This window comes from Cyprinodon variegatus, unplaced genomic scaffold, assembly GCF_000732505.1.
Source record: "Cyprinodon variegatus isolate N-32 unplaced genomic scaffold, C_variegatus-1.0 Scaffold344, whole genome shotgun sequence".
NCBI lineage: Eukaryota > Metazoa > Chordata > Actinopteri > Cyprinodontiformes > Cyprinodontidae > Cyprinodon > Cyprinodon variegatus.
In genome coordinates this window covers 355,057-370,871 of record NW_015150797.1, presented here as the reverse complement: position 1 = coordinate 370,871, position 15,815 = coordinate 355,057, and the positions used below count along the sequence as shown (strand labels likewise).

At 37.8% G+C, this 15,815-nt stretch overlaps 1 protein-coding gene across 3 annotated transcripts in view; it reads right to left on the bottom strand.

Moving 5' to 3' along the window:
* Nucleotides 1-15,815, bottom strand: part of LOC107091597 (SAM and SH3 domain-containing protein 1-like) — a 97,243-nt gene that overhangs the window by 21,370 nt on the left and 60,058 nt on the right. For all 3 annotated transcript variants that reach the window (XM_015385607.1, XM_015385604.1, XM_015385605.1), the window contains one exon: nt 1,764-1,892. In XM_015385607.1, the coding sequence (XP_015241093.1) occupies nt 1,764-1,892 (129 nt within the window). The remainder of the gene's footprint in view (nt 1-1,763; nt 1,893-15,815) is intronic.

Sequence of the window (15,815 nt, the reverse complement as noted above, 5' to 3'; positions counted from 1 at the left end):
TAGGCCAGGGTTTGACTTCGTGTGGATGGGGCCTTAGTTACAAGGCTTGGCTAACTGCATGCAGCGAGGCTAATGCTTTATTCTGCTGCCTTGACTGTCTGCCTCCTTTTTCAAACATCAGGATCTGACCCAGCATGGATGAAGACACCTAGGACTGATTTAAAGCACTTTTTAGAAATGAAAAAGAAGCATGAACAATCTGGGATAATAATATATTATTAATTATAATTTTTCTAGATGTTTGTTCATTTGCATAGTTGCTCTTAAATAAACACATTCTCAGAAAATAGTTTTGTACGGTAATATATTGTAAAAGGTAAAGGTGACTAATAGCTTCTCCATTATTAAACTGGTACATTATCTCCTTAGGTTTAAAAAACAATATTTGTTCCCATGTAAAACACAGATTTTCCTTCACAAAGCCTCAGAAGGGCAAGATTTAAAAAAGTAGTCCTGTTGTTGATGTTATGTTTTGTTTTTACATTGTGCTTTTATAATATTTTTTGTTGTTGGCAACAAAAAATACAAAAAAAAACTCCACCAGCCGCCACTGGTCCCTATTAATTCATGACGGAAGTGGTTGTTCCATAATAATACAGGTAATAAAAACAAATGTTTAACAGTTATTGGAGCCTTTCTCATGAATATATAGTTCTATATGTGTAACTAAACCTTAAAGTATAATAATGTACATTTATAAAGTTGGAGAAAATGTTTAGGGAAAGTCATGTGCTTCTGTAACCCAGACGGTGCTTTTGTTACGGTACATTTTTAAATTTGACGGTGACTGATCAGATCTTCCTCCATGTCCCTTCCTCACCACTTTAGTCACACATCCTTTATTTCAGTATGATTACACAACTGTCAGCTAGCCTAGAATCTATAGCCTAACCTATTTGGATGTGCTGTGTGAATAAATATCTGCTGTAAATGAGTCAGTGGATGCTCGTCATGTGTTTGACTTTCTATGTTCGATTAAATGTGAAATATTCTAATTAACTTCTAAACTATACCTAAATAGAAACTGCTAACAATTTCCTCCTCTAGAAAACAACTTGAGCTGCTATTCTCACCGCATTAACGATCAGAGACACTCATGTTATTAGAATTTAACTTAAAACTCAACATTTAACGTTGCTCGGCGAATCTTCTGCATCAAAATGATCGATGTAGATGACATGGAACATGGATGAGTCGATCTTAAATCAACCTTTATTCTTCAGATGCACAAAGCAGGAAATGTTCTTCCTGAAAGCTTTACAAGGTTTTCATAAAAATTATTTTATGAAAGCATGATTTAAATGAACAAATAAACACTTTAAATAGAACATAAATTCCACCTCTACAGGTTTAGCTTAAAACTCCCCTAATATCGTTTATATTTGGAGCACTTTTGCAAACTGAAGTGTTGCAGCGTTTTGAAGGATTCCTGCTAAAGCCAAGATTTAGAAACTGAATTTATTTTTATAAGGGTTAGTCATTTCAAATCCACCGGAGGGAAACATTTCTAAATTATATGAGAGGAGACTAAATACAGCTCTTTGAGTTTATAGGTGAAAATACTACCCTGGACAGACAGAACATGTTATTGAGGTTTCTGCTGTTTACAATAAGCTGCACACCTCTGTTTTAGGGAGTATATTTACACAGAGATGGACATTTAATCTTCTCTACTGCCTGACCAACAGATTTCTAGCAAACTCAAGCTTATTTTCTCTGCACTGCAGTAAAACATCCTATAGAAATGCTTGAATATTCCTCACCATCTCCATTTCCTGTATTAATTTGCGTTTCCGTAGCTCCTCCATCCGTTCGCACACGTCGCTGAGTGAGGTGCCGTAGTACTGCGAGTACTCTTGAGCCAGGTCATCAAGGTTCCCCACAGAGCCATCCTGCAAGAGATACAGAAGCAGACGTCGTAAAAGAAAAGCCACCAGGATACAAAGGAACAAACCGCTGTGTAGACGCAGAGCAGCAGGGGACACCGTCTCAGCAGCGGCAACTGTCATGATAAGCCATTGTTTGCAACTTTTGCTCTGTCAGGAACGACACAAACAAGCAGGAAGCAGGGGAGATAAGCACCAGGAGAGCAGAAATCCCCAGGGGCTTCAAGCTGCGTCTTCACCGGCCTGTCATCTTCCTGCTCACTGATCCCTTCCCTCCTCAGACGTGACCCTGCAGGGGCAAGAGAGGCTCGGAGTGACGCAGCTTCGATGCTCACTTCGCTCTCCAAGTCAATGGGAACAGACTTAAGAGGCCATGGAGTAGTGCAGGCAGTCGGTTTGGTACAAACACCACTCATGGATGCTACTTTAGTTCAGCTTCCTTCAGTTGTGCAACTACAGTTATGGAGAAACTGACTGCATGATTTTAATCATCTGTTTAGGAATCAGAAATCATAATTCAAATCAAACTATATTTACCGTTTCATGCTATAAAAACTGCCCAAAAATAATACTTTAAGCAAGTAAAAAAATGGCTGAACTACCATCTCCAGTTTTTGATCATTTTAATATTCTTTTCCATCTGACCTGATTTGATCCGACTCCAGAAATTGACAACGATTAATACCAATTAACATGTTTTTAAATCCTCAGCATTAACAGTCTGATTAAAATAAACAAATTAACCATCTTCAAACTGATGTTGCTTACATCCTCAGTGAAATGTGCAAACAGAATTTGAGACTAACTTTTTTAAAGAAAGAAAATAATGTTTATGAACGCGCCACGAAACACAGAATCAGGACATCCTATTTATTTTGAACAAACCCAGATTCTCCATTTTTTTTTCCACCTTCACCTCCTTTCTGTCTTGCTGTACTCAGGCTGCCGTCGTTGAGCGGTAAAACTATGCAGAGAGCAGCTGAGATATTAGACAATAAATATTATGACATCCAAGTGTAGTGCTAAGGTTATGTAGCAGGAGAACAGCTGATCGAAGAGGTATTATTGAAATAAACCCCTTTTATTGAATACATATTTACTTTGAATGAATCCAGGAGGGAACCTTGGATATCCCTCTTCCCAACGACATCTAGGAGTCCAAGATGTTCTCAGACACAATCTAAAGTTATTGTTCCTTCTGGGTCTTCTCCAAGTGGGAAGTGGGTAGGGAAGGGGTGCACCGATTGATCGGCTGTCCAATTCCCTCCATTTTGAGAGATCTTTGATCAGATGTTACTTTGATGTAAAATCAATCTTATTTACCCCTCTAAAGGTCTAAAATCAGCCTCTTTCAGCGCCCTTTTCAATAAAGCAAGATTGGAATACTGATACTAAAATCAGAACCGGATTCTCTGTCTTTTGAAAGACAGCGATTGGCCAGTAAACTGCAACCAATTAACGCCTGAAATCCCAACTGACTCCTTTTAATGTGGAGAAGCAGCGGCTCTTCTTTGAGCATCTTCCTTCATCGTCAATACCTCGCCACCCGCTAAATGAAGCTCATTCGCACATATGCATGTCATTGAGGCAGAGACCAACCCCAAAGATTGTATCCAGGAGGCACGCCAGCCTCTGTTTTTTCGTCAGATATATAATCTCTCTGTTAATTTATCATGACAAACCCTCTAGGAGCAAAAATTCTGCACAACTTAACCCTAAGGAATATAGGGGGCCACAAAAACTTCCACCACTATAGGTCCGCAATTCAACAGAGAGCAAATGTCTAAACGTAAATAAAAAAAGTTCACCATGAAAATAAAGAATAAAAACAAACAGCAATGGGCTTTAAAGATGGAGCCTGAAAAAAGGTCCATCCAAAGGATTGATGGTAGGAAAGACGAACCGGAAGAAAAAAGGAAAGGAAGAGGGAAGGACATCATGAAGGAAGGGAGAAAGTTAGAAAGAAGAGCAAAGGCTGTGAGGTCAGCATAAAGAAGGAAATTCCTCCATAAGAAGGAAAAACAGGAAAAAAAATAAAGTAAAGTAGAGAGGGAAAAAATAGGGAAAACAGAAGAAGAAAGGAAGAAACTCAGGAAAGATCAGAATAGCAGAAAGACAGAAGGAAGCTGGAAAGATGCAAGGAAGTAAACAAGGGAAACAAACAGAATAGAGAAGGATGGAAAAACAGAGAAAAGGAGTGAATGAATACTAAGAGGGAATAAACCACTAAACATCTAGGGAAAGAGAGAAGGAACTTTTGGGTAATTGACCATAAAATAGGTAACGATAAAATGAGGTACGCATATTTAGTTCATAGTGAGACATTGGCACCTGGAAGAAAGAGAATACAAGATTATCCTCATGTTTGCATCTAAGCTTCTTTCCCAACCATCAATGTTTTAATGAAAGTAAACCTAATTAATCAACAAGATAAGCCAAGATTGTCAATCTACCACTGTTACAAAAGCTTTCTGTCAAATTTAAAGACATGCTTCTCTGGAACCCTTTGTCTAATTGTTCGTTTGCAGAAAATTACCACAAAAAAGTTTAATCTCTGCATTTCTGAATTCTGAAATCTTAAGTTTTTCCCTTTTATGGAGCCCTTCTTTATATAACTTTTCTCCAATTGATATGTATGTATTGTTAATATTCTGTATACCAATATGTCTCATTTTATTGTTATGGTTTCCACCAAGTCGTTACATATATCTGTTACTTCAATTTAGCTTCTTTGGAAATAGTTTTTGCTAAATGAAAAAAAAATGTGCATCAAAAGAGCAGTTCAGTGTTTGAGTTTTTAGTCTGAATAATGGAAGTTGCTTGTTTTGATGAATTTAATTAAGTTCCAGAATCTTCAGATCTTAACCAACCAACTAAACCATCTCAATAAAACATAAAAATCTCCAGAAAAGAGTCAAATTGGAGACTTTTAAGAAGAAAACCAAGGAGGCCATTTCTGCACCACATGCACACAAACACATGCTGGGTGTAATAAGCAGCTACTACACTCATAAACCGCTGCACAGATCATCATCATCATCATTATGCATCTCCCATACCCTGACGTTATGCAAATGTTCCTGCAGAGAACAGTCGTCTGCAGTGAAAAGCGAGACTCTTGGCTCCCTCGCCTCGTGTCATGACAATCTGTGACTGGGTCCAACTGTCCAGAAATAGAGGCCTATTCATTACAGTATACAGCATGAACCCGGGTATAAAATAGGCTGAAAATCCTGTCAGCTTTTCAAAACCAGCCAATAAATAAGACTAGAGGAGAGTAAGAAGCTGTGCCTGGCTGCAGCCACTCTTCTGCCTCCAGCTGCCACCGATTCACATAAGCAACCCCTTGTACCACAGCCACATGATACCGCAGCAGCCTCAGTGACTATCCGACATGGTTTGTAAATGCAGATCCCCATTACAATTGGATGTGCACACAGAAAACAAACAAGGATTAAACTCAAGCTTTGACTCTGTCTTCCAGTCTGCATCTTTATTTTCACGTCTTTCTGCTAATGGCCGGTGTTTGAGCCAAAGCTGAAGCATGACACTTCAGCTCCAGGGGCTTGAAAAGGAGAGTGTGGTGTCACATTTCGCAGCATCACAGAGAAACAAAAGATCCCCGTGCCCTGGGGGGCCAGGGTGTGAGTGTTTTTACAGCTCATCTGACCCGTCTTGAGGAACCAGGCCAAAGTCTCAGCAAATCATTTACTTCAGCATGTTAAAGACTTTGTTCCTGGGCTCAGTTTTAAAAGAACGGCTAGAAGATGACCTTAAAAACAGTTTACGGACAGATACAGGCTTGACCTCCTTCTTTGACAAAGTTGATTCAAAGAGTTACTGTAATGTAGCAGATTATGGAGTCCCTTCACCTGGAAGCTGAGCTGAAGAGAGTTAATTATTCCATATTACAGACTGGAGAGACACATTTCAACATGTAAAGGTCAAAAAAAGCACAAAACACCATCTTTATCTGCAAGCCGCTGTTTTAAAAAAATCTGATTTCCTCAATGAATCTCCAGATCAAACTGGGACCACATTCCAGAGCAAACATTAAAACTTACCACAGACAGACATCTGGCTGCCAACAACAGCTATCCAGCAGTGGCTCTTTAGTCCTCCCCCAGGTCTGTTAAGTGAAAGGCTCTGCTTGAAAACTTAACTCAGTTTGGAGAGCGGAGGACAATACATCCTGCAGCCAAAGGAGGGGAGGAGAAGGGAGCTCAATGCGCATAAATTAAACAGTCTGGCTGTGGGGAGGCTGGGGAATTTGCGACCACATATGACGCTGGTTGCAGCTGGGTGGAGCCCTCGACCCGCTCCAGCTGCGGCCCACGGGGGAACCGGCTGACTCACAGAACTGCTCCTCAAATAAACTACCAGCTCTAAGTGTATGAAAGTATAACTGCACATTAATGCCTGCAGTGGAATCAGTTTCACGGTTTGATTCAATGTTCAACCAGGCAGGAAATATGTCAACAGGTCTGAATTTTATTCTGTTACATATTGTGTAAAAGAAATTCTCTAGACTAAAACAAAAAAGTGAGATTTCTTCAAAAACCAAATAAAATAAAACAAACAACAAAGCCCAGGTTTTTGAGACGGCAACTGTTTGTTAGATACGGAACAAATGTTTTTATTTAATACAATATTTGCAGGTAAAGTGGGACTAATTCCTAAAAAAGATAAAAGATTTCTCTTAAAATCAAAAAGTTGCTTTCAGGTGAAACAGTTTGAAACACTTTACTACAATGGAAACCGCAACCTAACAATTATGGAAGATACGTCTTATCAAATTGATGCTGAACGACGGAACCATGGAGGTAACCAAAGGCATCTTTTATTTTATTTTATTTTTAGCTCAAACTTTATCATTCCTATGAGTTTCCTGCGATACGAGTCGTTTCCATCTATGGACCACTTAAAAAAATTAAAATGAACACTAATCCTGTATGATTATCTTTTTGAAAAGCTGGGGCAACAGCTTGTTTTTGAGCCATATGAATTTTTTTGTTTTTGCAACCCTTTTATTCTCAACTAAAGCATGAAATGTATGAAATGTTCTTACTGTGAAGTGACATGCTTCCCTAAGACAACTGTAAATGGATTTGGAGTCTTTGAGTTGCATGACAGACCGTTAGCTGGTAGTGACATCACTGCAGTATGGTTAAACCGTTGCAAAAAGACTTTCTTCACCTACGGCGTTAATAAAAACAGGGGTACATGTCTGAATTTGTAAATAAGTCAATAACTTACTTAAATAAATTTATGATCTGTATTGGTTCCCTGTTCGTACCACGTAGCTAGGCTACATGTTACAATGGATCCTCTGAGAATCAGAACAGGGACTTTAATTTTAATCAATTACGCAGACTTTAACGCATTAAAATAATGCATTTTTTAAAAATACATATTAAAGTCCCATGCAGGAACCTTTGTATTAATTTTTTCTTCTTCACACATCCATTTGTCCCACTAGCGGTATTCAAGCTTAAACATTTAGTGCATTACGCCGTAGCTATGGTTCTGTGAAGGGCTGGATGACTGCTAGTCACAGCAGACACTCAGAACCTTTCAGTGGGAGACCAAACTAAGGCTGCAACTAACGATTATTTTTCTAATCAATTAATCCGTTAATAATTTTTTCAATTAACCGATTATTAATTGGATAGACAAAGTTTTTTTTTTTTTTTTTTAAAGAACTTTATGATATAAACCAGGTAAAACTCAAACTTTTCCACTTGAGGCGTTCTGGATAGAGCATATTGACAGAATAATGTATTTTTTTGTCTTAAATGCAAAATTTACATATAGTTTTTACAATCTTAATATAATTACTGCTCTAATTGTGTTTCTCCATTACAGGCATGTTTTAAAGTCTCTATACTCTAGTTAACGATAAATTGATTATTAAATTAGTTAACGAGTACTTCAATAATTGATTAATCCAATGAATTGTTTCAGCCCTAGACAAACGTAGCTGCCCAGGTGTTACTTCATGAAGGTGACTTTGTCTGTTACAATCTCAGCCTGCATGTAGCTTAGGGAGTTATATCTACTCAGTTTACTGTAACTGGCAGTCAGGAAGGAATGAAACGGGACTCATGATGCAGCAAGCATAGATGCTAATGTCAGCTTCCAGGCTGCAGCCAGCCACCACCGGACCAGATGACAGGCTGCAGAGCCAACATTAGTTAGGCCACGTCTGATTAAGCTAACTGCTTGGTAAAGAGGGTGAGGCATGGATTGTTTGTGTTAGTAACAGGCTTAAAGCTTTCATGGTATGCATGTCTTAAAGGCACTAAATGTTGCACATTGTGATGCAATTGTTAAGCTTTGAAAAGCAAAGCTTTGTGCATAGCTCTACTTCCATAGCTGTCTTCAGTTTTAGAAAAGCAACTTTTTTTTCCTTTTACAGCTTAAGTTCAACTGTTAAAGGCGATATTGTATGCCTTTTGCTATAAAGTTTTTATTATTTTTTTACCATATTTCAATGGAAAGAATTGTGCTATTCGAAAATAAGTTATAGCGCAATTCTTCTATAGGTGAATTAACCTTTAACGCACCTTTCAGAAAATTTGAAATGTTGTATATGATAAAAAAAAGAGCATTTTGCAAAGTAGTTTTTCAAAGAAGTTTTATATAATATGAGGGTTTCTAAAAAAAAAAAAAAAAAAAAAAGCTAAATTATTATAATTTTTAATCAATCTGTTGGATGAATAACCTGAAAAAATCATGGATTAAAAACAAATTTTTGTTGCTGTGCTCATATGTTTAAATTCAACAAACAGGCTTTTGTATTCAAAAGGCTTTTTAGTTTGTTAATATATGGTTTTCATTTAAGGTGTGAAATGATTTAAATTAATCACTTATAAACAATGAAACTAACTTGGAAAGAAAAATGTATCTTGTCCCAACAGTAGTGAGAATAGAAGTTTAGAATTTATGAGTACGAGTTACACAATACAAATACTTTATCGAACCCAAAGGAAAATCAATTGTTGTTCAAACTCTTATTGTGTCGTTTATCAACTGGTTGTAGGTGTTGTTAGGTGTGGACAGGAGGGATCAACTGTAGCATCTGTCTTCAACCAGATCTGGAAAAATCTTTGAAGACAAGTCTAAAAGTCTTCTGAAAAGGATGCTCACCAGTTTAGATATTTGTTCTTCATTTTATTAAGAATCACTCTCTCCGGAGTTCATGCAGGTACAGCTCCTGTTATAGATCCCATATGGGTGAGTAGAACATGATGTAATAACGTAAAATCAAAGGCCCAATGACAAAAAAAAAAAAACGGTGCTCCTTTAACAGTTGTCGGTGGTGAGGCAAATTAAAGTTATTCTCCAACCACCTTTAAATAGAAGGAAAACGAGGAAACAGAACCCCGGATTGAACATTATTCTGCTCCTATACATTAAAAATCAAATTTGAGAATAGATGAATGTATGATCGATGGTTCCATTTTCACCTTCTCCTTCTTTTCCTTGTTTAATGGCCGCTGCCAAATAACATTTAGGTGCATAACTGCAGGAAACTGGTAGGGAGTGTACCAGCAAACTTGTGATACGTACTTTTTTTTTTTTTACCACCATGTTTTAAATTGTATTCATAACTTCTAAACCCGTTTTCTGTAGCAAGAAATATCTGATGTAACAAGCATGTATGTTTGTACAACAAGAAAAAAATACAAATCTTAAATCTAGGTAAGTAAAATTAACTTAATTTACAAATCTGGACACCTGTTGATAGGTTTTTACTGACTGTTGCATTTACCAACTTTACATTTTTTACAGCCACTGCATTGATCATTTTGGTCACACCTTTTAACCGACTGAGGACACAAAAGTATGATTCTGCTGTAGTTGATTAGAATATTAAGCTCTCTTAAATGCAAAATGTTTCCAATTATTTTACAATTTTGATATAATTACTGTTCAAAGAAGGTTGCTCTGTCAGCTAATGACATGTTTTACAGTCTATATACTGCAGTTAACAATTAATCAATTACTAAACTAGTTGATTATTATAACAATTATTTCGGCAGTGATATTAACATTACTGCTGTTATCTTAAGGTTTCCAGCAAAGCTTTAATGATCTGTTAAACATGAGATTTAAATGCATTATGACAAGAACTTCAATTCTACATTTAACCCAAGAAAAGAGAGGTTTGTGATCAGCTGATAGACGGAGGAGACCGGTCTGAAAGATAATCTCTCCCCACTATCATCCTCAATAAGAAAAATGTGAAAATGCAGATGTTAGATATTTGGATCAATCTAACTGATGTTGTTCCAGCTTTGTGTTTGGTCCAGATCCAACAGCCGTTCTTTCATAACATTAGAAAGAAAATGCTTTGAACCCTTAAAAGAATCAACATGTCACAAAAAAACCCAAAATTTCTCTCTCTCCCCTTCTTCAGCATTAATATCCTGCGTAATATTCACATATAAACTGTGTGCGTGAAAGTTTCTCTTAGTTAATGATGTTTTTCATGGTAAGAGGCTCTGAAAAACCTAGAAAAGCCTTTTAACCTTTTAAAGAACGACGTGCAGTGATATTGGCTTCTAGGTAATTATTGAAGGCGAGTTTCCCCCCTTGTTGTCATGGGAAAACATTTGATTACTCCAAAAACATAACAAATTTATCAATAGACAGTAGGAGAGGAAAGAACAGCTTATTCTTAGTTAAACATGAATGTATCCTTAAGCAATCTATTATTGGGTAGAGTAATCCACCATCAATTCTTTTTTAAGGCCCAATTAAATTTTCTTAGTCCTAAAACCAGATAAAATACATACTGTATTCTGATTCCTGAGATATAGGAAAAGAAAATACTGTAAATTAATTTTAAATCACCGACATCTGGTGAAGTATATGTAGGGTTATTAAAGAGTAAATAAACAATAAATGTAGAATATTATTTTTAATTGTATAATTTATTTAACTGTGTGAAGAAATTTAACAGAACCAAAGAAATAGTAGGGGAAATTAATCACTGTCAAAAAAAAGAGAAAAAAATCCAAATAGGGCCAAAAATAAAGCAGCAGTAATTCAAAGAAATAATCAGTTTAATATAAAATCACAAATATGTCCAGTTTAGAAAATATATTTATTAAAATCACTCTGCAATGATTGCATTACAGGATTGTGAGGATTTTTTGACCCACATGATATTTAATGAGAAATCCCCCCCATTAATATTATAATGAAGATAGAAATAGTTAGAAATTACATGAATGCAAATCACACGAAATAATGGCAGAAAAAACATAAGAATAAATTTGAAGTAATTTTATTAACATTTAGAAAACAGTCTGGGCTGAACAGTTGCACCAAATGATATTTTGACAATTTAAGAAAGCTCAGTGAGTGCATCGATTAGAGGAGGTATCTACTTTTTTTAAATATACAATTCATTTTTAACTGGAACTGGTTGTGTTTTGTGAGAAAAATATCAGACGTTCACATTTTTTAACAATATTTACTTTGATTTAAAGAAAAGTATTAATGTAAAATTTTCTTCCTGCTAAAGCATACCCCCCCCCCCCCATCTTAGTTCGCTCAGAAGAAAGAAACATTAATAAAAGATACAGTGTCAAAGAAACAGGCCAGCAGTCTGGATGCTGAGCACTGACCTGTATTCATCAGTATGAAATAAAACGCACCAGTAGGTGGCGGCAAACAGTTGCCTACATGCCTCATCCCAGGTTACAGAGTGCAGAGGCATGAGGGAAGGAGGGGATGATTGTGAGGTTAAAGACTGAGGTGAAAGTGAATCCTTAGTGACAGAACAGCTGTATGATTTTTCTCCTGGTGAACAGCTGGAGATGCTCTTCAGATATAAAAAATAAAAAGCACCTTTGCAGTCACTTGAATTATACATTATGGATCAGGGTGGCGGCCTTGTGTGCCTCCAGTGAGAGTCAAAGATTAAATGGGAAGGTGTAGCCATCAGCTCTATCCCAGTTATTTAAATTATTCCTCTTTAGCGAGCATACGGAGACTCCAGGGCAAGGAGCAGCAGGAGGAGGTCGGAACCAGGAGGTGGAACTGCAGCAGGAGGCTGAAGATCACGCTGAGCTGGAGACGGATAAAGGAGATGGTGCAGGGCTAGGTTCAATGCGCAGTGCCAAAGGGCCGAGGCGGCTCCTGCCAGAAAGGTCAGTTTTCCGCCTGGCTACACAGCAGAGGGCTGCTCGTCACCTCCGTGCACAGGAGGGGCTGGAGATGGATGCCATCTCTCTGTCAGCCATTTCTGGGGTTTTTTGGTCATGGTCAAGTCTCCCTACTCTTTCTGTGCCAACTTAAGAGCTTTGATCCCAGAGGAGACCGCTCTGCACTCAAGAGATCAGGAGCCACCCGTCTGTCTTCCTTTAAACCCAAACTAATAATAACTCTGGGTGAGTGAAAGCCTCATTGATACAAAGTTATGCACGCGTACAATATATTGTGTTGTTGAACAGGTTTATGAATATACAACAAAAAACAACTTGGATTAAGTTCTAAAAATCAAGATCACTAATATAAAAACCATAAGAGTCATCGTTTTTGGAATTGGCTTCATGCCTATATGACGTTATTATCGATATAAGTCACTTCACGTCACATATATACATCTACACTGCATTATAAACATGTCCTTTAACCTTTTTCATATTACAAGCACAAAGCTAAACTCATGTTTGTAATGACAGAGGAGTCTGAGGCTGCTGCCCCAATTTCTGTGTCTATAAATCTACTATGCATCATGCAAATCCACAAATCTGGATATTGCTGATGAAGATTCTCAGTCATCCAGGTAATAGTCATTCCATAAAAGTTTAAAAAACAAATCCACTGGACTTGGTTTTCAAGGTTTGAAGACGTTTCGCTTCCCCTCCAGGAAGCTTTCTCAACTCAAATGTCTGGATCCGCCGTGAGTTTTAGCGGGGCATGAAGGAAGCCATCTATGTTAAACAGAGGTAGTGGAGTCAGATTCCAGCTTCCAAAAACTTACAATTCAGTCATAGATATACGGTGGCCCTGAAGTGCAAACTGCAACTACCAATCTAAAAGCGCAACTACATTAAGAAAAACAAAACTACATAGTTGCGATTTCCTTAATGTAGTTGCGTTTTTAGATTTGAAGTTGCAGTTTACACTTCAGGGCCACCGTATAGATATGATCCCTTCCAAATATCACCAACACCCCCACCCCATCACAGAGGAGCAAAGTACCTCCCCGCTCCAGCTGGTGAACAATACCTCCTTAACGACCGACCCTTAACAATCAGACAGGTTTCAGGTATTACAGGAGACAATCCCCCCCCTTTAACGAACGACCTTCACAAACATAGACAGGTTTCAGATATTACAGGCTAACAATGGAACCAAACGACCCATTCATCGGTCTCCATTTGCATGTTTCCAAACGATACAAGGCCCTGTCTCTATAAAGACTCAAACTCACTGCGGATCCAGACATTTGAATTGAGAAAGCTTCCTGGAGAGGTAGATTTGTTTTTTAAACTTTTACAGAAATCTGGCTATTATGAAAAGGTAAGATATGGGGATCCATTTGCAGTTTGCAAAAAAAAAACATGAACACAGAAATGCCATGGAAGAAGCTGCTCTCCTTAGATGATTGAAACTACATGTTTGCCTGCATGCAAACTGGAAGAAAGCTTACAGTGAACATGCCAGTGAACGCACCATCCCCATGGTAACACAGAGGTGGTAAACACCATGCTGTGGGGACCCTTTTCTTCAACAGGGAAGATGGTTAGAGTTCATGGAATAAAAACAAAATCCTGAATAAAAAGACCTGCTGGAGGCAAAAGACTTGAGAAACGAGAGAAGATTAAACCTTCAGCAGAGACATGCTTTATTTTTATTTATTTTTTTAATCATGTATTGCCTATTTTCTGTAACAGTGGAGCTTAAGAAAAGCTGACACCTGAATCACACAACCAGTCGGCAGGTTGACATGACGGCAGTGATATAGGACACTAAGGTTTTACTTCCATTCCCAGGCACCGAAGGCCAAGACTGACAGGATCCCCTGGAGGGGAAAAAGAGGATCAGTGGAGGAGCTTAACCATTCATGTCTGAGTGGTTAAGTGGATTCTGACAAGCCCCAAATGCAGGTTTGATGAAAGGGGTCGCACAGTAACATGCACACCCTCCTTAAAAGATGCACAGATGGCATGGAGAACAACTGGCCTTGTTTGAACTGCATTAGGAAGGTCCGCATCAATCACTTGCTCTCCTGTCATACACCGAAAATCTCTGCTCCATTAAAGAGCTCATGGAATATACATGAAAAAACCTGAATACACTAAAATGCCTGAGGCTGTTTTGTTTTGGACTTTCTCAGCTAAAAAGATCAAGAAATTCGATTGAAAAGAGTTTTTGTTTTCTGCAATTCTTCAAAATATAAAGATCATACCACCAACAGAGACCAGCAAGGGAGCAGATTAATAGCAGACGGGAGTGAAACTCTAAAGACGATTAAAAGGGCAGGCAGGAAGCAGATTACATAAAAAAGAAATAAAAAAAAAAAATTTGTCTTTAGATTTCAATCATAGAGCTTGATTAAGATTATATACATTAACTAGAAACAAGACTGTTGGAAATAAGGGGACCAGGAAAACCTACACCTGCTGCTTTGGTGGCAAATTAAATATTCAACTGAAACCTACACATCCCATCAAAGAAAAATAGAAAAAAGAATAAAAAATGCAGTCAATTAAGAAATGAAGCCTAATCCCTGCTCAGTTCTCTTTCATAAAAGCTTTGCTTGATATCGTTCCAAACTAAGCCTAACAAAAGTTCTCCAAATCTATCGGATTGGGATTAGATTATACGTCTACACTCCTCTGCAGCATTTCTGTCAGATCTGGGTCTTTGATGTTGGTGCTGATCAAATTAAACTTGTCCTAATATTCAGCTTTTTAGCAGAGGGATTTTGGGTCAATACCGACTATTATTTGGAATGGTTCATTTAATAAACCTCAAGAACTAAAACAAGTTTTGCCTGAAAATATGTTAAACTAGAGCATAGTTTTAACACCATCATGTTTTAATGGAGCTGTGGAGTTTTCATGATGCACAGGGTTGCTTGTGCCAGGTATGTATATTTGGGATTGATTGGAACCTTTGCATTTGGGCTAACAATCGCATTTTCAAAGTTATGTAAAAGAAAGGGATTGTACAAACGATGAGGCACTTGGTCTTGTTATTCCATGAGCAAACAGCCATGTCTTGGGGCTTATTCTCGACAGGCAGAGCCTTTTTTCCTTGCTTACGTACCTGAGAACAGTTATGGGAGTGGTTAGGATTTGGATAGGAGTTGTAATGTAGGAAAACATTATTTTTAAACTTGTTTTTGGGTAGTTAATCCCACCCTTATTTCAGATCAGGAAACCTGTACAATGATGTGATGGATAGTTTGAGGGCCGGCTGGCAGAGCGGGTCAAAAAATATGAACGTGTCAAAGATATTCCTGAGTCGTATAAAACTCTTCTCTTCATCACGCTTAAAAAGGCCTCCTCTGCCATCGTGTTGCTATATAATAAGCAAAGTAGATGTTAGTTTTTTTCTTTAAGATAAGTGGCTAAGCTTCTTGAAGTATTGATATTTCGGAGGCAAAGCAAACTTTTTTCCTTTTCTTGCCATCCCGTGAACAAGAACACTTTTCTCCGTTTTTGCAGAGATGTAAAAAAATCTTCAAATCCAACAGTGAGACAATAGCTTTCAATGGACCATTGTCCTGCAGGAAAAATATAGTCTTCATGAAATATGCAGACTTTCTGCTTTAGCATAGCTTGAAGAAAGTATCTTGCAAAACCTGGCATCAGTCTTGGGGGTTAAGTTTGGCTCTGTTCGAAAACCTAGGACGCATCCTTAGAAGACCGGATTCGAAGGCCGATTACGTCATAGCGCGGC